At 37.3% G+C, this 24,315-nt stretch overlaps 1 protein-coding gene across 1 annotated transcript in view; it reads left to right on the top strand.

Moving 5' to 3' along the window:
- Positions 1 to 24,315, top strand: part of LOC306864585 (contactin-associated protein-like 2) — a 388,195-nt gene that overhangs the window by 217,094 nt on the left and 146,786 nt on the right. Inside the window, exons 10-13 of the mRNA XM_079408681.1 lie at positions 3,506 to 3,668; positions 14,952 to 15,058; positions 16,327 to 16,446; positions 17,768 to 17,968. Coding sequence (XP_079264807.1) covers positions 3,506 to 3,668; positions 14,952 to 15,058; positions 16,327 to 16,446; positions 17,768 to 17,968 — 591 coding nt within the window. The remainder of the gene's footprint in view (positions 1 to 3,505; positions 3,669 to 14,951; positions 15,059 to 16,326; positions 16,447 to 17,767; positions 17,969 to 24,315) is intronic.

Genomic DNA, 24,315 nt, shown 5'->3' with positions numbered 1-24,315 from the left:
CAAATGATTCTCTGAAACAGTATATAGCATGTAGTGGAGCTTTTATTTGGTACTGCTGACTTTGGCTATTATTTTTAATACATTCAAATAATACACTTTTTTTTATTATTCTTTCTAAGATGTAAAAAATCTATCAAACTTAAACTGTTTGCCCTTTATAATGTCATCTTCTTTTACACCAAAAATATTTGCATGTGTCATGATGGTTGCATAGGTAGCATGCAACTAAACACTAGGTAACACAGGGTAAAAATATATATATATCTCAAATTTTAATCGATTCTCATTTTTAAGAAACGATATTGATTCTTAAATCCCAAGAATCGATTAGTCTAGCCTGTTCCCACCTCCCATCCAATAAATCGCAATAAGCTTTGTGCTTTGTTACTTTTAATATGAAACAAAGTCTCATTCACATTTTATTACAATATTCAAAAAACAAATGCCGTTTTGGTGCCGTTTATTGTGGAGTGACAGATCGCTGTAGGGCCTCAGTTCAACAGAAGCAGCAACGCGAAACGCACGTGAAATGATCATCTCCTCCACTTCAAGTTTCAGCACAAAATAAACATTAATAAACCTCTGAAGGTAAGTTAAAAGAAAGACTACAACTTACCGAAATCAGTATCCTGTCTCATGTAACCATGCAATCAGGGTTTCAACCGCACAAAGACGTCAATATAAGGGCTTGTAAACAATGCGTAATGTCACATTTACCTCAGAAAAAAAAAAAAAAACATTCGGTGACCATAAACTCGTTAGTCAGCTAGAAAACTGAAAATGAAAGGAGCATGTTGCTAAATATAAGCACCATATAACATTATAATTTTCACTGTTCTTCAGTGTTCTACAACCCAGCCCTGCTAAACACTGGCACTCATTTCAAGTCATTTCATGTTTATTTAGATTTGGACTTAACCGAAAACAGTGTTGACCTGAGTAGTTTCCTCTGTAATTAGCCCATCTGTTTCCACCAGTTCGACCAATTCAGGCCAATTTGTGGACCTGTTGTGAATATGTTGGGCTGATAGATTAAGAAATCATTCAATCACAGCCAAGAGGCAATTTTCATCAGTATTACTATGTTCCACCTCACTTTCACTTTGTTTTAGGACCTCAATGAGAACACAATGAGCTCCAAGTAGCCTTCTGAGACTTCATCTGCGGCACTTTAGGAAAAATGTTTTTTTTACTCGCAATTTGATTGCACATTTCATAATATCTCCTGTCAATTATTGTTAGATAAACTTGTATATCATTATGAACTTGTCAATGCAGAATAAACAAAAACGGCTAACATCTGCACCAGGCTTATTGATGAGAATAAAAGTTTACAACAAGGGCTTCCCACAGGTATCTTCCATATTCCATTTGCCATTCATGAATAATGCATGACGCCCATAGACACTCATTAATCTTACAGTAGTTATTCTCCAATCCCCGCAAAATCATCAGCAGCACGTAAACACAGTCATGCGGAAGCTACTCAGAAACCCAGTCAGGAGTGTGAGCTGTGGGCCTCAGCCGTAATTTAGAGTGTTATCTTGTCAGAAAAGTGACTCTCCTCAATTAATTACGACAGCAGAATGGGACAAAAGCAGTCACCAGGAAGTTGCATCTGAGTGAGGGTGAAGAAAACCTGCCTTGTCCCACGTCCCTTGTTGATCACGGATGCTGGCGGCTTTCCAGATACCCATAAATCCTGGCATTGAGATGCCACCACAGCCCTGCCTTAATTTGTCAGCAGATGCTTGTTTTTTTCTCTGTTTTCCTCTGTAATGAGACGCATTTCCCTCAGCGTGTCTTCCAATAGCCCACCTTCCTCATCCTCCTCTGTTGACTGCTCAGGCATATAGACTCCTGGACAGGTGCAGGAAGCAGACAAGACAGATGGCCCAGCAAACTTGAGGAACTTTGTTTTTCTTTTTTTCTCTCTTATTTTATTTTTTAAGTGAGCTCCTTGCAAACACTGATGCTTCCAGATGCTCTCATTTGTAGATTAATGTCAGGGGGCTGCAAGGTGAATCTCAATAGACCTTCCTGTGATCAGTATCATGGAAAGCTTTGTTTACCTCTGATGCAAGCGTAACCAACCCTGAGGATTCGCCAGATCTTTGGGGTCTAAGTTCCGCATGTTCTCCCAGGAATCTCAGCGGTCCATGTGAAGAAATCCGTCTAATCTGGCTTTGTTGGGTATTTTTTATCTCATTAGTAGCATCAAAGTTAGCTGATTGTTTGCAATGTGCTTGACCTTTTTGGTGTCAAAACTATCACTTGGTTAACGAGGTTAGGTTGACAGGTTTTTCTCCAGTTAATGGTCCTTATGTTTAGGTTTTACACATATGACATTAGATTACCTTTCACACATATGACATAAGATCACACTCATTGACTTTATTTTTGTGTTTAATTTAGTTTGACCTTTTTTTATCCAGAGTGAAGCAGTACACAGATCTCAATACTACAGTTTGAGGTTAAGTGTCTCACTCGAGGGCATAGTGGTTATTTCAGGAGCTCTCCAGCTCAGGTCAGTTATAATTAAAGCATTATTCGGACAGGATTATTTTTAGAAATTATGTTGAGTTACAATTAATATCAGAGGTCATTATATAACATACGTTGATTACTAAAACGTGTTGATTATTGGCCACAATTTAGAGATTTTAGCATATCAAAATCGGTCCATATTGAATATACATAGGCCAATATTGTGCATGCTTATTTTTGTACATTTAGATTATCTTTGCCCTCATTATAAGCTCATGTTTTTATTGTAATTTTATTTTACATTGTGTCTTCAAAATATGACAATGTAATTTTTTAAATAAATTTAACTGTATATAATTAAAAAAAAATTGTTATATAAAGTTGAAAGAAAAGAATGTGGACGAAATCAATGCCATTACTTTATAAGGATGTATTAAATTGATCAATAGTGATAGTAAAAACATTAACCTATTAAGATTACTATTTCAAATAAATGTTTTTGAACCATATATTCAACAAAGGATCATAAAAAATAAAAATAAAACACTACAGCCCCCCCCCCCCCCCCAAAAAAAAAAATCAACACCAGATCCGCAAAATGAAAATTTTGTCATTAATTACTCACCCTCATGTCGCTCCAAACCCGTAAGACCTCCGTTCATCTTCAGAACACATCAAGATATTTTTGATAAAATCCGAGACCTTTTTGATCCTGCATAGACATCAATGCAACAGACACAATGAAAGACCAGAAAGAGAGTAAGGACATCATTAAAATAGTCCATGTTACATCAGTGGTTCAAACGTAATGCTATGAAGTTTCTTGAATAAAGTCGTTATTTTTTTCTTTGTGTATTTTTTTTCTTTTTTCCTAGCTTCATAAAATTAGGGTGAGTAATTAATGATAGAATTTTCATTTTTAGGTGACTAACCCTTTACGTTTTAATAATCAAATACCAATGTCATGATGATCTCTTTTTTGCACATAACATCTTTGCTCTGTGTTTTGTTTGTTTAGGTTATTTTTTAAGAACCAGAGCATCTCCCATCCAGCGCTCGTTCCAGGGCTGCATGCAGCTCATTCAGGTGGACGATCAGCTGGCTGACCTCACCGCAGTGGAGCAGGGAAGGATGGGAGCCTTCGAGAACGTCAGCTTGGACATGTGTGCCATCATTGACAGGTCAGAGCCAACCCTTCTTCCCTTGCCCTGCCTTTCAACAAACACTGGCTGAGACAGTGATTATCAGGTGCAGCAGACTGAGACTGTGGCTTTATCCCCACCGGCAGCATCTGCCCTGGGGGCAGGATCCGTCGCGCTCTGCCTGCTCTCCCTGGAGTTGACCTTCTTCATTCCTCGACTTCAATGGCAGATGAGGAGTTTAATCAGAGAGCAGATGCTGTGCGAGAACAGGAGACCGGTTCTTGGTTATTATCTTTAGATTGATTTTACATACTTTCACTCTCTAAGGCTTAGCGTTTTTGTTTGTTGCCACATTGTTGTGGATACAACAGAGACAAATCCCATTAATGGAGATTTATTGATGATATGAAACAAAACATGTTGAACAAGAAACCATCATAGCTGGTCATCCGGGTCTCATTTGTACTGCTTTTGAAATAGTATGTAGTAGGGAAGTAGGCATATTCGGATACTGGGCTAATAACAAAAAGCTTGAACAGATCTTCAAAACAAAATCTGTATAAAAACTTCAAAATATAATACATATGAACGTAAAACCAACCAAATCCCATTACGATGTGCACAACACAACCAAATGAGCAAAGTAAATGAAACTTGAAAAGCAATGTTTTTGAAAACACTGCATTTCAAGATAGACATTTTGCCTGCCACATTTGTATCTTTAATGTTTTCATGAAATAATGTCTCATCGCCCAGGCAGGACGTTTCCCAAGCAGATGTGAGTGCTAATGAATTCATCCATTGTGCAAGAAAACAGTAATTTGCCTTCAAATTACAGACAATTAAGGGTCAAGCAGTCTGTTTTTAATCACAACTAATCAGATTTGTCTTTATAGTAGTTAAAATCAACCTGACCCTTCAAATAGTTCAACTAAATCATCTGTTCGTTGATGATATAATTTTGATTTTGTTTTTTTCATAAGCGCTCAGCTGGGGGCAGATCTGATGTTGGCGTGGTAATTTCTCATGTATCTCGTTTGATGGTAATTAATTTCTATTGAGATGAAGGAAGCATATCTGGAGACTTATCTAGAAAAACATCCAGTACTGCAATACAGTATAGTGGGACGTATTCACTACACAGTTTTGCAACTTTTATATGCGTAAGTTTTAAATCAATAAAAAAATTTTATTAAGTAATCGGCCATTGGTATCATTATACATTAGGTTATGCCTTTTGGCACAATTAACACGTCAAACTGCAAAAAGCAGGCAGTAAATGGAATCAAAAACACAACATCTAGAATCATATGTACAGTGGCCAAGAGAGCTCAATACACTACAACTTAAGAAAACGCATGCAAATAGAAAAAGCACCAGCAATTAAAGCTGCAGTCCATAAGTTTTGCCTCTTTGTTGCCATCTCTGTTTGAAAAACTGGAATTGCAGCTGCAGCTGGAATTATCTTGCTTGTGTGGGGTTGTGAGTCGGCACGGCTTCATCGTGGATGAATCTAATGTTTTGAGGTGAATGTGTAGCTGTCAATCACCGCACCGGTGTGGATGTTTACTGTACGTCGCAATCACAGATTTTAGCCTAAGTCTTGGAATATATGATCCAAATAAGAATTTTCACCATATATTGCCATCTGAACAAGTAAGTAACAAGCCTGCCACGTTTGTTCTGCCCATCTGAGGAAAAAACCATTACCATAAATCGCGCTACCAATGGTGATTTAAATCTAAAGATCGGTTAGCTCATATCACATCAAATCGTGCAAAGTATTATTATTGTTATACTTTATTCTCAATTTATTCATGTTAACAAAATTGTCATGCCATTCAAATTTTATATTAATAAATAATTTTAACCCAAAAAGCAAACTATGCTCCCATCGAACTGGTTTTCTTTAAAAAAAAAAAAATCTTATGTAATCCCAGGCTATCTGTAATCAGAAGCATTTAAAACTGGAATATAATTAAATGTCATTCACACGTGTTTCATAAAAATATAATCTTTTCTGGATTACAATCCACCATCAAAATCCATCTGATCTAAAATGGCGCCACAGATGGCAGCTACTGTCCATTGCTCGTCAGTGTTTGTACTGTTTTTGTTTGTTTTTCCTTTTTTTTTGTTACTCAAATACGATCAGTTTTACCAGGGATGACCTGCTGAACATTCGGCAGAACACACCAAAAATCTTTTACCGGATTTTCACTACTTAGACGTTTTGCTGGACATTGTAGTTGGCGTAGCCGTAGCTCTGGTCAAACGCTTCAGGAGGACGCACAGACGTGGGAAGCGATCTGGCGCACTAGTGAAGCTTCGTCAGCGCGGATTTCGAATGCCTTTGCCTAGCATCCATCTGGCGAATCTCTGCTCTCTACCCAACAAAACAGACAAACTCCTCCTGCTCTCCCGGACAAACAAGGATTTATCTAACTCTGCTGCTCTGTCTTTCACGGAAACCTGGCTAAATGGCGACATACCGGACAACGTGCTCCACCTGCCTAATTTCCATCTGATCAGAGCAGATCGGCACGCGGAATCAACGGGGAAATCGTGCGGTGGCGGGATGTGCTTTTACATCAATGAGAGGTGGTGTACAGATGTAACTGTGTTAAAGAAGATGTGCTGTTCAGATCTAGAAATGCTCTTCATTGACTGCAAGCCGTTTTATTCGCTGCGGGAGTTCTGCTCGTTCATCGTGAGTGTTTGCATTCCACCGCAAGCGCACGTGAGCACAGCTTTACAGAAACTCGCTGATATGATCACAGAGAACGAGCAACAACACCTGGACTCTGTTTTAATCATTCTCGGGGACTTTAATAAAGCAAATCTCTCCCGCGAACTGCCAAAATACAGACAGCACATCACATGTCCCACCAGAGACAGTAATATACTGGATCACTGTTACACAGCGATAAAGGACGCATATCACTCGGTTCCACGAGTAGCTTTAGGACTCTCTGATCACTGTTTGGTTCATCTTATTCCGTCCTACAGGCAGAAACTTAAATCTGCAAAACCTGTATTAAGAACTGTTAAAAGATGGACTAATGAAACAGAGCGGGATTTACAAGCCTGTTTCTCTCTCACTGATTGGACTGTTTTTGAAAATGCTGTCAACAATCTGGACGAGCTCACAGAGACTGTAACATCTTATATCAGTTTCTGTGAGGATATGTGCATTCCTACCAGGACTCATTTAACCTACAACAATGACAAACCATGGTTCACTGCAAAACTGACAGCTCCGTCAGGCCAAAGAAGATGCTTACAGAAAGGGGGATAAAGTCTTGCATAAACAGGCCAAATACACACTGGAAAAGGAGATCAGAGTGGCAAAGAGGAATTATTCTGACAAGCTAAGGAACAAATTCTCTTCCAGTGATCCTACTTCAGTGTGGAAAGGTATGAAAGATATCACCAGTTACAAGTCACCATCCCCCAGCGCTCTGGAGAATCAACAACTGGCAGATGATTTGAATGACTTTTACTGTAGGTTTGAAAAAACAACCCACACCCGCCCTGAGATTCGTCCAGCAACCCCCCTCTCCCCCACATCTACAATTCAAATCAGTGAAGATGATGTGTGCCAGGTCTTCAGAAAGAACAAAAGAAGGATAGCACCAGACCCAGACGCTGTGTCACCAGCCTGCCTAAAAACCTGTGCTGATCAGCTGGCCCCCATCTTCACACAGATCTTCAATAGATCACTGGAGCTGTCCCCTCATGCTTCAAACGCTCCACCATCATCCCCGTCCCAAAGAAACCCAAAATTACTGGACTTAATGACTACAAACCTGTGGCTCTAACGTCTGTGGCCATGAAATCATTTGAAAGATGGTGACAAGTCTGCTTACAGACAGGAGGTTGAGGAGCTGGCTGTATGGTGCAATCTTAACAACCTGGAGCTTAACACGCTCAAAACTGTGGAGATGATCGTGGACTTCAGGAGAAAATCTGACCTCAGAAGACTACGGAGATTAGTCCGGACTGCTGAGCGCATCATTGGTACAACCCTCCCCACCCTCCCCACCCTCCAAGAACTGTACTTATCCAGAGTGAGCAAAAGGGCTGGTAAAATCACTCTGAACCCCTCACATCCAGCACACTCCCTCTTTGAACTGTTGCCGTCTGGTCGATGCTACAGAGCTCTGAGAACCAGAACGACCAGACACAGAAACAGTTTCTTCCCTCAGGTAATCCCTCTCACGAACACTTGACAATAAAACGCGGAACACACAACTCTATTATTTATTCACCACACTTGCTTACTTTTATTTATCAAATTTTTTCGTTTCAGATTTGCACATATCAGACCTGTACACACATAATTGTCTATATAATATATTATGGTTTTGCTATTTTGTACATTGCCTATTTGGATATTTGTATTATTCTTTATTATCTGTGTCCTGTCCTGTTGCTGTCTCTGTTGCACTGTGGAGCTTCTGTCACTAAAACAAATTCCTTGTATGTGTAAACATACTTGGCCAATAAAGCTCATTCTGATTCTGATTCTAATTCTGAAAATGATACATTTAATTATTCTAGCTGCTGTGAGAAATGGCTAAACTATTCTCCACCTGCAGGATCCTCACATGCGATAGCCTAGTAGCCGGGACAACTTCTTTATGTTTATAGACGTGACTTAATGACGCAGTGCCATGCTCAAAAACATTATTATAAGCTAACCGTTGTGAATTGGACTAAAGTAAGGCGATAGTTTTGAACACTGGCTGGTTATGTAATTGCTCAAATATTGATTTCGGATCATTTTTAACCAAAAAAGTTATGGACTGCAGCTTTAATAAAACATCTTCATCACTTTGACAGCACGTGTTTCAAATACTACTGCACTACTGTGTGTGTGTGTGTGTGTGTGTGTGTGTGCACTTGGATGGGTTAAATGCAGAACACAAATTCCGAGTATGGGTCACCATGCTTGGCCACACTTCACTTGAAAAATACTCACAACACAACACAAAAATGTGCTGCAGAAACAGAAAAGCATTGCAAATACTCACAACCAAATACAGAAACGTTCTGCAAGTAGCACAAACCACAACGGAATAATTACGAAAATGAACCAAGATTTTATTCCAAATAAAATAAATAAAACACCATAGCATTTACTACCAATTGTATAACCACAGTTTTACTACAAATATCATGGTTACACTATGGTAAGTGTAGCAAAACTATGGTTAATTTGTGTTAGGGAAGTTATAAGTTAGCCAGCTAGCATAATGTTTCACCGTTACAGTAATTGTGTATTTCGTCAGCTTATTCAGCCTAATAATTTTTTAAAAAGCTAAGGAAACATATGATCAGGGTATTAAATAAACAAAAATCTCACCTTTCAGAGTAGACATTGATAAGCATGTCCCAGACAAAAACATTTCCGATGTGGTCTGTGAGTATTTGCTGTGTGTTTCAGTATTTTGTCATGTTGCGAGTATGTATATGTATGTATATATTCTGTATGGATCACATTATACAAATGTGATTCTGTATAAACCTAGTTCATGAAAAATTGCTACTTCAAAATATCAGCGTTTTCTCATGAGTTTCAAATTGCCTATTGTGCTTAGAAAATCTCAGGTTAAACAGCACTTGACTTGACATTAACGGCCACCTACGTTAAGTGCAAAGAATAGCTCATTAATAAATAACTATTTGCTTTCTTTGTGTTCTTTTGCTCATTTACACATTTATGTTTGCAGCTCATTTACATCGCTCCTCACTGATTAAGATACACATATGGAGGCATTGTTTATATTCCATTTGATTTCTTACAACTCAGTTAGTAGCTTAAGCTCCACTTTAATTGTTTGCAAAGATGCATTGTTCTTTAATGCGTCTCATTAGCCTTATACCTCAGGGCTGAGTGCATTCTCAACATGATTTAAAGACAAACTCAGTTCATTCTGCATGCCTTTCTGCCATTTTAAATTCATATCCCTCTCACTGACAATATTTCGATGATGTTTCAGATGAACTTCCTGTCTTTACTGCGCTGTTTATTTATGTTTTTGAGATTACGGTTTATACTGCAATACAGTTAGTTGTAAGTCCCCAGAGGAAAATCTTTTCCTTTATTAGATCAGGCTAGATACCGACTCGCTCTCTCTCCCTTGCTCCGAATGGAGTGAACTGTAATAATAGAGGAGGCAAGAGACTGTTGAACGCTCTCCCTGTGTGTTTTTCCGTCAGCGTAATGATGCTTCTCTGGCAAAGCTCCATAGTGCCAGCGCAGTGAGGAGCAAACTCATTATGTGGGATCGGAAGGGGGGCTACCGCTCGCCACGCCATTGATTTTATGTTCGCTTTCATCAGGCCAGGTGATGCACTATCAATCTCCTTTACCAAACGTGTCCCTGTGTTTGACATGTAAAAGAATATTCCATGTCCTCCCACCAGGAAGACAGTAAAACACACGACCTTGCAGTTAGATACAGCTCAAATCACATCCTCTCCTTCTACGGGATAATTTTTTTTTCTCTTTTTTTCGCCCCTACAGTATTTCACACACATCAATTTCCCTCACATCAAGCTATTTCACGCATAAGCTGTTCTGTCGAACTTCTGGAGGCCTTCTTAGAATGTGACTCATCCTAAATAGCTGTGCAAAATGTTTGGCGTAATGGCGTGTCGAGTGGGGGGTGAGACGGGACGAGAGGGGCTACCGGCTAATCTGCGCCCATCTCTGAGGAGATGCAGATTGGTGTCTCACCCCAACAAGTCTAATCTGACAGAGGCGTTTAAAGCCACGTGCTTTCTCTGTTCATAATGGTTGCATTAGAAAACTGTCACTTTCCATTGCAAAAGCACAGATAGGGATGTAAACAGCCAGAGAAGGGAAAAATGATGCACCAGTCTCCAGGGTTGGGGAAGCTGCTTTGAAACTCTAATTTGTTAAGGTAGTTGAACGGTAGTCAAGATACTCTTTTGCAAAAAACAAGAAACTCTTTTGAAAAAGTAGGTAAATTTAAGTTACTTGAGAGTGCATATTTTTAAATAAGTAAGTATCTTGTAATGTAATTTTTAATTTAATTTAAGAGCTGTTTTCTTCTGGGTTTTTCAAAGAGAGCTTTTGAAAGAATCTAAAGTAGGGTGACTGCATTCAACATGAACAGGTAAATTTATACTAAATTCAATTTTAAACGTATGTGTGTATTACTAATAGTGTTTATATGAACTTTACAAATTAACTGATTCATTAGAATTGATCAAACTTTCCACACTGGCATATAAGAGAAAATTCAAAAGAATCCAATTTTTCAGTGAATCAGTTTAGTAGAATGAATCAGACTTACCACTTGTGTATAAGAGAGAATGTTTATGAAACGATTCACTCAAATGAATCATATTTTCCAATATTCCATGTGAGAGCAGAATGTGTCATGAATCACTTTACTATAATGAATCAGACTTTACACTCTTGCGTATTTGAGAGAATGTTTATGAAGCGGTTTGCTCAAATGAATCAAATTTTCCAGTGCATCATGTGAGAGAGATTTGTTTGAGATGTGTCATTTTAATAGAGTGAATCAGACTTTTCACTTTTGCATCTGAGAGAGAATGTTTTTAAAAGCAATTCTCTCAAATAAATCAAATTCTCCATTTTTATATATAAGAGAAGAATCTTTGGGAAGGATCCCTTTATTAGAATGAATCAGACTTGCCACTTGTGTATTAGAGATCATTTTTATGAAACGATTCACTCCAATAAATCAAATTGTCCAATACTACTTAGGAGAGTGGAATGGTTGGTGAATCACTTTACTAAAATGAATCAGACTTTACACTCTTGCATATTTTAGACAATGTTTATGAAGCGATTTGCTCAAATGATTCAAATTTTCCAGTGCTACAGTACATGTTAAAGAGAATTGTTTGAGATGTGTCAATTTAATAGAATGAATCAGACTTTTCACTTTTGTAGATGAGAGAAAATGTTTATGAAAGCAATTCAGTCAATTAAATCAAATTCTCAGTTTTTTACATCTAAGAGAGGAATGTTTGGGAAGAATCACTTTATTAGAATGAATTCCACTGAATTCCACTGTTGCGTATTAGTGAACATTTATGAATCGATTCACTCAAATGAATCAAATTTTCCAATGCTACATGTGAGAGAGGAATATTTGAGATGAATCAGTTTGCTAGAATAAATTAGACTTTCCAACATCCCATATAAGATAAATATTTTGGGTAAACTGGTTCGGTAGAATAGTTTTCATACTGTCAATAAGACATTTCTTAGACACAAATATTCACACATTTTCTTTAGTGCTCTTTATCTTTTCCTGGAAAATTGTGATGGAAATCTCTTGGAAGCTAAGTGACCATGCAACAGGAAATGCTTGTTCAGGCTCACTGCTCTGCAATCTCCGGCTCTCTGCTTGGCCAGGAACAATAGTGAAATATTTGTAACTCTCTGGCTCGCGAGAGCTCAACTATTACCAAGGTTCTTTTCGAATCTATTACCGAGAAGCTATTACCAAGGTCTTATCTCCCAGTGACATGTTGCTGTTGACTCTGACTTAATTTTTATTATTGGACTGAGTCATCAGTTGCCTCAAATTTCCAGGGACGGTTCTGTTGCTGGAGTTTGATTAATGAACAGTGTAAACTCTATCTGTACCTTTCTCCTCCAGGCACAGATGGCCATCGAGGTAACCCAATTAATCGAGACATGCCATCCTATACAAAAATTACAGTAACTTTGACAGCACCGAAGTTCTGAAAAAGTACAACAATAGCAGTAACGAAGAAATTGTCAGACTTAAGGTTCATTGTCAATGGTATTGTCACAGCTCCTCCTATGAGACATTGGCCTAATGAGTATTAGCTCCAAGGGGATTGTTCCCTAATTTTATTTCATACTACATTTTGCCATGTTAATGGATTTGACATGCAGTTGGCAGGACTGTATGAGGAGCTGTGGAAGTGTACGGCTCACGTTTAGCACAGTTTTGCACAGAAAGAGCGCCACATGACCAGATTTCAGTTTAATACTTGGCCAATTGAAAGCACCTTTGAAGATGACTGTTTATTAATTAAGTTCAGGAGAAAATTAGTGAAGCCGTTAATTGTTAATTGTTAATTTTAGGTTTAATTATGATTTCAGTTGAGACAAAAGATGGTGGAAAATCTGCATGGCTTGAAAACACATCTTTATGTGTGTGCGATTGCCTTGTGGAAATTACATACTTTTTATTACTAATGAGATGCTAAGAGGTAGGCTCAAAGGGGAAATGTTGTCAACATCATCTCAAAGTGCAAAACAATTTTTTTGGTGAAATTTGAAGTATGTTGTTTCACATTCAGTACTTTTCCTGAATATGCAAACTTGATATATTATTATTAATGCACTACTGTACAGTAGTTTAATTACTGTATATATATGTCTGATATTTGTATTTGTATGTTTTTATTATTTTATGTATTTATTTATTTTACTTTAATATTCAAATTGCTCTCAAATTGATCTCTATATGTTGATATGTGTTTATGAAATAAAGCTGAAATAAAATAAATATAATTAAAAATAAATATAAATTAAAGCTAAATAAAATATTTAAAAATGAACAAGCACATAAGAAAATAAAATTATAAAAAATGAAAAATAAAATCTAATTTAAAATATAAATAAATGCTATAATACTATATAAATATTACTAAAATAACACTGCTTAACTGTTGATGGTAACTGTTTTAACTTTTAACTTTAACTGTTTAACTTGCTGGATCTGTCTGCTGCTTTTCATATGGTTAACCATCAGATCCTCTTGTCAACTCTACTGAGAAAGGGCATCTCAGGAACCGCACTCCAGTGGTTTGAGTCTTACCTCTTTGATAGGTCCTTCAAAGTATCTTGGAGAGTTGAGGTATCCAAGTCGCAACATCTAGCTACTGGGGTGCCTCAGGGCTCAGTTCTTGGACTACTTCTCTTTTCTGTCTACATGGCTTCACTAGGTTCTGTCATTCAGAAACATGGCTTTTCATATCACTGCTATGCTGATGACACTCAACTCTACCTTTCATTCCATCCTGATGATCCGACGATAGCTGCTCGCATCTCAGCGTGTCTAACAGACATTTCTTGCTGGATGATGGACCATCACCTTCAACTCAACCTAGCTAAGACAGAACTGCTTGTAGTTTCAGCTAACCCATCGCTTCATCACAATCTCACCTTCCAGTTAGGCTCATCTACCATAACTCCTTCAAACCAATAACCAATAGCTGCTTGCATTAAATTCAAGGCATTAATGTTTGCCTACAGAACCACCACTGGCTCTGCACCCCTTTACCTAAATTCATTACTTCGGTCTTATGTGCCCTCTAGAAGCTTGACGACGCATTATTGTGCCATCCCAAAGACGCACAAAAACATTTTCACAGACTTTTTCATTAACTGTTCCCATCTGGTGGAATGACCTGCCCAACTCAATCCGAGCAGCCGAATCCTTACCCATCTTCAAGAAACGGCTAAAAACTCATCTGTTCCATCTTTACCTAACCCTCTAACGCTAGCACTCTGTATTCTAATTTTATTTGATCTATATGTCTTTTTATTTAAAAAAATAAATAAAAAATAATAATAATTATTATTATTATTATTTGTACTGCGTTAGGCTAACCAAGACTTGTAATAGCACTTGCAAGTTGTTGCTCTTTTGTTGGTTTTGATTGCTTCTTATGTCCTCATTTGTAAGTCGCTTTGGATAAAAGCGTCTGCTAAATGACTAAATAAATTAATAAATAAAAATAAATAAAAAACTCTTTTACCTCTGGAGTGTTCATTTCATTGATTTTCTTTTTAACGTTTGTCATTTTTTAATTCATCTGTATATTGAAAATCAAGATAAACATAAGTTTTACATAAAAAGGGAGCATAAATGTGTTTCTACTGTTAAAGGTTAGTGTGCATTTTTTCAGTTTGAAGCTTTTTTTGTCATTGTGACAGTAAGACCTTGATAAAGTAAATGACTCATTGTCATCCTCTTCAACACATTATCAGTGTTTTTGACTGAGCTGACACTCAGTAATGTGTTTCATTAAGTGCCTGTATAAAACGTGTTATAAAAGCTGTTGCCTCTCAGAAAAAAAAAAGCACAAAATTGGTCAAATTGTTCTTCTATTTAAAACAACACAGCAGATGGGAACATAGAGGTCTTGAGACATTTTTAAAACTATGAACTTAAAATCAGAGCTAAAAGCATTGACATGATCAGAGATATCTTGCACATCTTTTGTTTACCACACATGTATTTAAATGTGTAATTCTGTTTTTTTTTCCAGATGTATGCCAAACCACTGTGAACATGGAGGCCGATGCAGCCAGACCTGGGATGGTTTCACATGCTCCTGTGATGGGACGGGATACACCGGAGCCACCTGTCACACATGTAAGAATGTGTTTGGGTGTATTTTATTTTTTAATTGTTTTTATTGATGTTTGTGTGTGCATATATGCATGTGGCTTATTGCTGGTTATTCATTCTGATTTAATGTCATGTTTTCCTAGAAATTAAGGATTTTTTTCTGTCAACATCAGCTTGTGACAAACGCATTGCCGCAGAAATGGTGGAGAACATTGAAACGTGTTCTCCATCATTTCTGGAAATGTGGAAAAAGGAGAATGGGCAACTCAGAGGAGAAATGCAATTCTGTTTAACTAATATCTAGAAGACCTTTCTGAGAAATGTCAGGGTTCTGTGTAACAGTATTTGCCTTCCCCCTATATGCTTTTATCCATGAATAAGGTGTTAATGACGTAGAAGGTTTCTTGTTTCAACTGTTTTCAGAGCAGCTTAAACACGAAATTCTAAAGTGTTCTGTTTGTTACCAGGTTTAAATGATAGTTTGACAAAACAACTGAAATAAAAGCATGGGAAACTTGAATCAGCATTGATTTCAGTAGTTTGATGCATTTTATTGTCATTATCATTTAATTTCTCTGAAATATTTTTATTGATACTTTTCCATTTTGAATGAAACTGCAATTCTCTCCCCACATCCATCATATTTGTTTACATTTGCATTGCATCAGTTTATTACAATACATTCTGGAATTTCCTTCTCTGAATGATGATACTGCTCTGAAATCTGGCCAAAACAAGATATTCCATAAAACAGAGAATTGAAGTTTACTACTTTCAAAATGACCTTCACATCTGGAGTGAAACCTACGACTCCTTCAGACACTCGCTAGGTTTTGAAACAGAGCTGTTTATCGATATGAAAACGTCTGTTGTATTCTCTATGAAGTCTGTTCTCAGAGAAATAGTTCAGAATCACTACTGAGTGAAACTTTTTAAGACCCCAGGGGTTAGATGGAGAGGAGAAGAGACTGGAAGTAACACAGCGGCACCAGTTACACATAAGTCAATAGAAAAGATGTTGAACTCTGTTGAGTTACTTCCCTCAGACCTCTCCATAGACAAAAACAAGGTTGTACTGGTCAATAGTCAAGCTAGAAAAATAGTATGTATATGCTATTGACCAGTCTGACCTTGTTTTCATATTTGGACGGGCACAATGTATATATATATATATATATATATATATACAGTACTCCATATATTGTACTAGCAAAGTTGCTGCTTCTGTTATTCAACATTTATTAACTAAATACTTTCTATTTAACTCAACATATTTTATTTCTTACCTGCAGCTGTCTATGAGCAGTCCTGTGAGGCCTACAAGCATTTGGGAAGATCATCTGATTCCTACTGGATTGACCCAGATGGAAGCGGACCGTTAGGTCCTTTTAAAGTCATCTGCAACATGACAGGTAAAATGTGAATTTTTTATTTATTTGTGGCGTACCATAGCACTGAATCCAAAAAGGCCACCGGTTGTGCCTGATTTATAAATCAAGCCTGTTACTGAGTATTACATGCTTTCAAGAACCTCCCGAGACAATCTTTCATTTCAGCATCTCAACCCATTTGTTTTCAAGCCTCATGAGCATTCTTGGTCCACGTCATCCCACTGATCTGAAAATAAATAAATAAAATGAAATGGAAGTCTTACATGTAGGGGCATTCAAGTTTGTAGGAACATCAGGACATAAAATGTTATCATTCCAGGGCAGGAACTGTAGGCATTTCAGAGCATAGGAAACCCCTGAGAGGACACGGTAGAGAGCAAAAATCATTCTGAAAAGAAAGTGTCTATCAATTTCAGAAATATGTAATGCTCATTTAACATTTTTATTTTTTTAAGGGTAAGTCTTGTGATGCTTTGAGGTGGGAAGGAAAGATTATGGCTACAGGATCAGGTGGATTTGAATAATATAAACAAAAACAAAAAAATGTTTTTTAAAAATGTCAGTATTTATTGGATCCCATTAAATAAAACTTGAAAAATTGTAAGGAAATATTGCCATAAACAAAAGTGTTTTTACACTCGCACACATGGATCCAGAATGTGTTAAATCAGTTTGTAATTACGTATTTACTTATTACTTTAATGAGAAAATCTCCTATTGATTTAATTTGTCAATTAAAAAGCTAATCACATTTTCAGACCTTTCTTAAAATACTACTGTAATGTAGTATGTATTTTGGCCTTTTAGTTGGGTAAAATTCTGGGGTGATTATTCATTATGAGTAATATTATATAATAAATTAGGTAATAATTAAATATTAGCTATACACTACTGTTCAAATTTTAGGGATCAGTCATTTTTTAAAGAAATTAATACTTTCGTTCAGCAAGGATGTATTCAAATTAATCAAAAAAGTAAAAATCCTGAGGGGAAATGGTTTTTATTTTTTATGTTTATTTTTAACATTGATAATAATAAGAAATGCTTCTTAAGCACCACATCAGCATATTAGAATAATTTCTGAAGGATCATGTGACACTGAAGACTGGAGTAATAATGCTGAAAATTCAGCTTTGCATCACAGGAATAAATGACATTTTAACATATATTATTATTTTAAATTGTTCTTTTAAAATATGTTTTTTTCTTTTTATATCTCTGTAAACATGAACAGCATATGCTTATTTTATAGTATTCACATATATTTTAATGAATCTGTAAATTTTTCTTGCAATGCCATATAGTTTATCTTTTTATGATCATTATTGTATCTGTGTTTCAGAGGACAAGGTTTGGACGACTGTGGTGAATAACCTGCCGGCGCAGACAGCAGTGACTGGCTCCAGCCGGGAGAGACGGACAGTACTGCAGCTGAACTACAGTGCCTCTATGGAGCAGGTCACTGCTATAACCAACGGTGCTGAACACTGCGAGCAGCACGTAGCCTACGCCTGCCGAATGTCACGCCTACTCAACACACCAGGTACAGAGAGATCGTCTGAGTGTGTGTGTGTGTGTGTCTGGGCTTGCATTGCAGGCTATAGATGCTTATAAGGACTTGTGGGGTGATAGAAGGTTATCTAAAACCTTGAATAAAAAAATATATATTTTATCCAACTTTACTGATACTTGTTACCGGAACAAATGAGGGTCAAGTGTCTTGATAACCGGGTAAACTGAAGGTAGAATAGGATTGCGGCCTCCGTGGCTGATGCGCTCCCACTCTCCACTGCTCTTGGTTTGAACCCGCTTATTTTTGGCGGTTTGCCCAGTTGCTCAGTTGCTCAGCTGCAATACCACCCCAGAACATGGTTTATGTAGTAATGGCTTGGTTTCAGGAGAATTAGTGTTACATTTGCTCACTTTCTGTGTGTATGTGTGGGCTAACAGCTGGACTTAGCTAATTAGTGCTAAAATCATAAAGCAGAAGTGTTTCTATAGAAAGGCAATAGTTGAATCTGAGTTCTTAGAGAAACAAGTATGAACACATTTATGCACAATTTTCCTGGTTAGCGGTGTGGGTGGTTTGAGATTATCTCGCTAATAGTTCCATGTGTGCTCTTCCAATTAGCGGTTTAAGAGATTTAAATTGACATGCTGTTTATGGAGTCTGCAGAATATTTGGTTAAAGATTAATATGTAGGAAGTGAAGTAAATGTAATGGAAATAGAAGGGTTTTTCAAATGTGTTCTCAAGTAAAGATCTCTGAATTGGTTAATTATGTATCTGAAAAAAAGCAGGGCTTTCTATTTATGTTAAGCATATTTATCTATCATATATGGTAATGGAGTGTATAATAGGAAACATGTACGCTTGTTAAAAAGTTTGGGGTCAGTATACAATTATTCTTATTGTTATTATTATTAAATCAAGAGTTTTCTGTTTTTTGAGGGGGGTTTTGCTGGTTTTTATTGTATTTGTTGCTGACATGGCATTAAATAAAAATATACAACTACTAATGTCAATTTTTAACATTGGTAATAAGACGTTTAAATGCCAAATCAGCATATTAGAATGATTTCTTAAGGATCATGTCACTAACTAATGGCTGCTGAAAATTCAGCTTTTTCATCACAGGAATAAATTACACTTTAAAATATAAAATTATATATAGGAGCTATTTTAAAAATGTAATAATTTTTCAACATTTTTACTTATTTGTGATTAAATAAATACAGCCTGGGTAAGCATAAGAGACTTCCAGAAATATTTAAAGAAAAAAAGAAAGAAAAAATCTTACCAACCTCAAACCTTCCAACAGCATTGTATATAATGTCATAATGCTGACCGAAGGATTTTCCAACTCTTTCTCTCTCACACGGCACTTCAAGCCTCTTCATCTTCATCCCTGCAGCTCGCGATCATTCAGCTTCTCTCTCATTCATTTGCTCTTATATGCTCTGCCAGTTTTTGCCACTATCCCCTGGCACTCCTGCGACCCATTTTCTGATTACAGTCAGCAATAACAATTTGCAGTGTGGCTGTGGCGCTGGGCGCTGATGTTAATCTATTCATGAGCATGCAGCACAGTGAAGGCTGCTGTGCATGTTCTTACTGCTAATCTGACTTTGGATAAAGCCTCTGCTCTTATTATGGACTCGTCCCTCTGGGCTTCCCACTACATGTCTGACTCTATGCCATCTATGCGAAATTAGGCATGAACTGAAACTCACTCTCAGCCCACTCTATCTGTACATATCAGTGCAGGTGAGGGCAGAGGAGGCGTGTTCAGCCTCAATGGATGAATAAAAGTAATTCACTAATCAACAAGCAAAATTGCATGTCTTGAACATTTCATTTTATTTCTTACAGTTAGTATCATACAAAAATAATAAATATATAAAAGAACAAAACCATATGCTTCATGCCAAGTTATGCTTTCATAGCATTAATGATTACATTTAGTTTTTATTTTACTTGTATGTTGTTACAATATAAAATAATTACAGTAAAGTAATTTAATTTAATACTTTTTTTAAATTTCTTCTTCTTATTATTATTATTATTATTATAAAATGATATATTTCTGTGTAAAAGCTTTAAATTAAATTTAATTAGTAATTTTAAATTGTAATTACTATTAATAGGAATTGTAGTAATATTGTTTTATAATATTTTTGTGTAAAGCATTTAATTTTAATTTATTAAACTATTTAATATATTTAATAATAATATTTATTATTATTATCTAATATGTAGTAAATTAAATACTTTTTAAAAATATATATATATTAATATTATTATTATCATCATATTCAATATTATTTGCTTTATGATATTTTGTGCATAAAACATTTCATTTGAATTTGTAGTAAATTAAATATTTTGATTAAATCACAGTTACTATTAGTATGAGTTGTAGTGGGATTGTTTTATAATATTTTTGTGTAAAAACATTTAATGTTTTTAATTTTACAATAATAATAATCATTTGTAGTGAATTAAATACTTTAAATACTTTTATATATTTATATTATTATTATTATTATTATTTTATAAAGATAATTGTTTTCTTTGTAAAGCATCTTTATTAATGTACTTTTTAACAGCATTGTTTGTTTGTTTGCTTAGCACAATGAGAACAAAATTTACATTTACATTTACATTTAGTCGTTTGGCAGACGCTTTTATCCAAAGCGACTTACAATTGGGGAATACAAAAACGAATCATCTTGAAGAGACAATCAGACAGAGGAAGTGCTCGTAACACCAAGTCTCAGTCATTGTTAAAATAAGTACAAGCTAGTAAGGGAGGGAGAGAAAGATAGAGGGAAAGAGTGAGTTTTTTTTTTTTTTTTTTGAGTTTAGGATGAAGTCAAGTACTGCCGAAAGAAATGAGTTTTCAGTTGTTGCTTGAAGATCACCAGGGATCCGGCGTTCCGGATAGGGGTGGGAAGATTATTCCACCAGCCAGGAATGGTGAACAAGAATGTTCTGGAGAGTTATTTTGAGCCTCTCTGTGATGGTACCACAAGGCGTCACTCACTAGCAGATCTCAGACTTCTGGAGGGGATGTAGGTTCGTAATAGTGAGTGGAAGTAGGAGGGTGCTGAGCCTGTGGTAGTTCTGTATGCAAGCATCAGTGTCTTGAACTTGATGCGAGCTGCCACTGGTAGCCAGTGCAAGGAGATGAAGAGAGGTGTAACATGCGCTCTTTTGGGCTCGTTGAAGATCAGTCGTGCCGCTGCATTCTGAATCATTTGTAGAGGTTTGATTGTGTTTGATGGCAGACCAGCCAGAAGAGCATTGCTGTAGTCCAGTCTAGAAATGACAAGGGCCTGGACAAGAAGTTGTGCAGCATGCTTTGTCAGAAAGGGCCTGATCTTTCAGATGTTGTGTTGTTGTGTTGTGCAAACCTGCAGGATCGAGCAGTCTTTGCAATGTGCTCATTGCAATGTGCTGGTCATCAAAGATTACACCAAGATTTCTGACCGAAGTTGATGGGGTAATCATTGATGAGCCTAACTGAATCGTGAAGTCATGCTGTAGAGTCGGAGTGGCAGGGAAGACAAGAAGTTCCGTCTTTGCCAGGTTGAGCTGTAGGTGATGTTCTTTCATCCATGCCGAGATGTCCGCCAGGCAGCCTGAGATCCGTGCAGCTACCGTTGGGTCATCTGGTTGAAAAGAGAGATAGAGCTGTGTGTCATCGGCGTAGCAGTGATAGGAGAAGCCATGTGCATGTATGATGGAACCCAGCGATGTAGTGTATGTGGAGAAGAGGAGGAGTGCAAGAACTGATCCCTGAGGAACTCCAGTGACCAGTTGATGTGGTTTGGATACCTCCCCTCCCCAGGCCACCCTGAAAGATCTACCGGTGAGATAGGATTCAAACCAGCGAAATGGAATCCCAGTGATGCCCAGTGATGAGAGGGTAGACAGGAGAATCTGATGATTGACAGTGTCAAAAGCAGCAGAAAGATCCAGCAGAATGAGGACTGATGATTTGGAATTGGCCTTTGCAATTCGCAGGGCTTCAGTGACTGAGAGTAGCGCAGTCTCTGTTAAATGGCCACTCCTGAAACCTGACTGTTAGCATCCAGTTTGTTGTACTGTGAAAGAAACCGTGAGAGCTGGTTGAAGACAACTTATTCGAGTGATTTCCCTACGAATGGAAGGAGAGAGACAGGTCTGTAGTTTTCTAAAAGAGAAGTGTTTAATGTAGGTTTTTTTATCAGTGGGGTTACCCGTGCCTGCTTGAATGCTGTGGGGAAGATGCCTGTGAGGAGAGATGTGTTGATAATGTGTGTGAGTGCCGGTAAGAGTGTGGGAGAGATTGTTTGGAGAAGGTGTGAGGGGATTGGGTCGAGAGGACATGTTGTAGGATGGCTGGAGAGGAGAAGTTTGGATACTTCTGCCTCGGTGAGGAGACAGAAAGAGAAGATGGGAGTTAGAGCAGTGGATGTGGTTGATTGGAGGTCCTGTGGAGTTGAGAACTGGTTACTGATTGTTCTAGTTTTGTCTGTGAAAAAAGAGGCAAAGTCGTCAGCGGTTATCAAAGTGGTGGGAGGTGGAGGAGGGGGACAGAGGAGAGAATTAAATGTTCTGAAGAGATTACGCATGTCTGGAGCGCTGTTGATCTTGTTGGGGAAATCTGAGGATTTGGCAGTGTGGACTTCAGTAGAAAAAAATGAAAGCAAAGACTGATACCTACTCAGGTCCGTCGGACCTGAATGCAATACAAGACTGTGCAATACAAGACTGCACACCTGAGTCTTGTGGACTAAACACCACTTTTCTAAATAGCTCTGCTTGATAACATATATTTAGAGAGATTGTGTGAGGTGGGAGTGTATGAGACAGTACATGATGAGATTTACAGAGTAGTTTGTTTCACCATGTTATGTAGTGAATGATAGCTGGCGATGTGCTCTGAACTATTAGCTTGTCCATCACAGCTCTGCTCTTTACTGAAGAACAATCAGTGCTGTAATATGCAGTTAGGCACCGTGTTGTGTAGGATGGACAGTGTCCCTCTGAGTGTTTGCGTGCCCCCTTCAAGTTTTGCATGATTTATCTGTTTCCAGATAACTTTGTTTATTTTATAATAGACAGACAAGATCACATTTTGGGGGACCAGTGTTGTTAATCGCAGGGAAAGCAGTCAGCCAGTCAGCATATTGATAGAGCATATGCTCAGCATTAGTGCAGAGTTGTGTAGTGTCCATGTCAACAGAAGTGCCATGGCCAATCTTAGATTTTGAATGGAATTTAAAATAATAATAATTAGTATTATTAATATATTCTTTCTCTGAGTCAAGTTAGAACTACTTGTTCAATTCTGAATGATTCTAAGGAAACTATTTCCTGCCTAATCCTGATTTCGAGGTTAAAAATGATTATTTTTGAACGGCTTTTTTTAACCACTAAACTTTTGACAATTCTCTGCATTTGTTGTTCTGATTAGTGCATTAAATAATCTATTCTTATTTTGTGATGGAATAAACTGTACCTGATGGAACGTTTTTAATGACGTTTTTAACTTTAAAATTTATAAGTGTGTAATATTACGCATTTTTTTGGAAATCAGCAAAATGCTTTCAAGATGCAAGGATGTGCAATTGTTAGACATTAATGTTTAATTTGTTAATAAAAAGGTTTTAAATTGTTAGATATTCACATTTAAATGAATCATCAGTCCAATGAAGAGTTTCTTTTTCTTTTGCTATATTTTGCCTAAGGCACGATGTGAACCAGGATTGCCATTTATGCCCTGTGAAAAACAATAGGTGCATGTTGACCCTGCTTGTCAGAGATTGGGAATTGTCTCTTTAGACAGTTTGTGCTCAGACGCATATGAAGAGACAGTGGAAGAGAAAACAATTTCCCAAAATATGCTTTCTAAATTGACTGTCAGGTTTCATCAAATTATGGAGGGCTGGCATTCTGCAAGCAAATGAAGCGTTAAATCAGAATTGCATCCAGGGTGCATTAAGTTTGGTAATTGGGAAGTTAAACTGTAATTGTCCTAATTTCTTGATGCCTTCAACCCACTCATGGATGAGCCGTCAGGTTGTTATATTCCATCCTCTCGTTGTCTGTGCCGTCCCCAGCGTCCTCCAGCCTCTTGACCTCCATTAGCTTAACATTGGGAACGGAGTTGAGAGATGCCGTACATGTCCGTATGTCATCCCTTCCCATTACGGTACGATCAACGGTGACGTTTTGTTTATTCCTCGTCCCCTATAGAGGGACCAGGGGTCCATTTGTATTGAAATTGTTCTCCTTACAGCTAAATTAACCACCTTCCACTGTGATTAGGCCTCTGCTGTCACACGAAGGTAATTGGATGTGACGATGATGAACTGAGAAAGGTGTTTTTGTTTTGTCTCA

Source organism: Barbus barbus, assembly GCF_936440315.1.
Source record: "Barbus barbus genome assembly, chromosome: 46".
In the NCBI taxonomy this organism is placed as follows: domain Eukaryota; kingdom Metazoa; phylum Chordata; class Actinopteri; order Cypriniformes; family Cyprinidae; genus Barbus; species Barbus barbus.
Note: the sequence above shows the minus strand (reverse complement) of the source record. Positions and strands in the feature narration are given on the sequence as shown.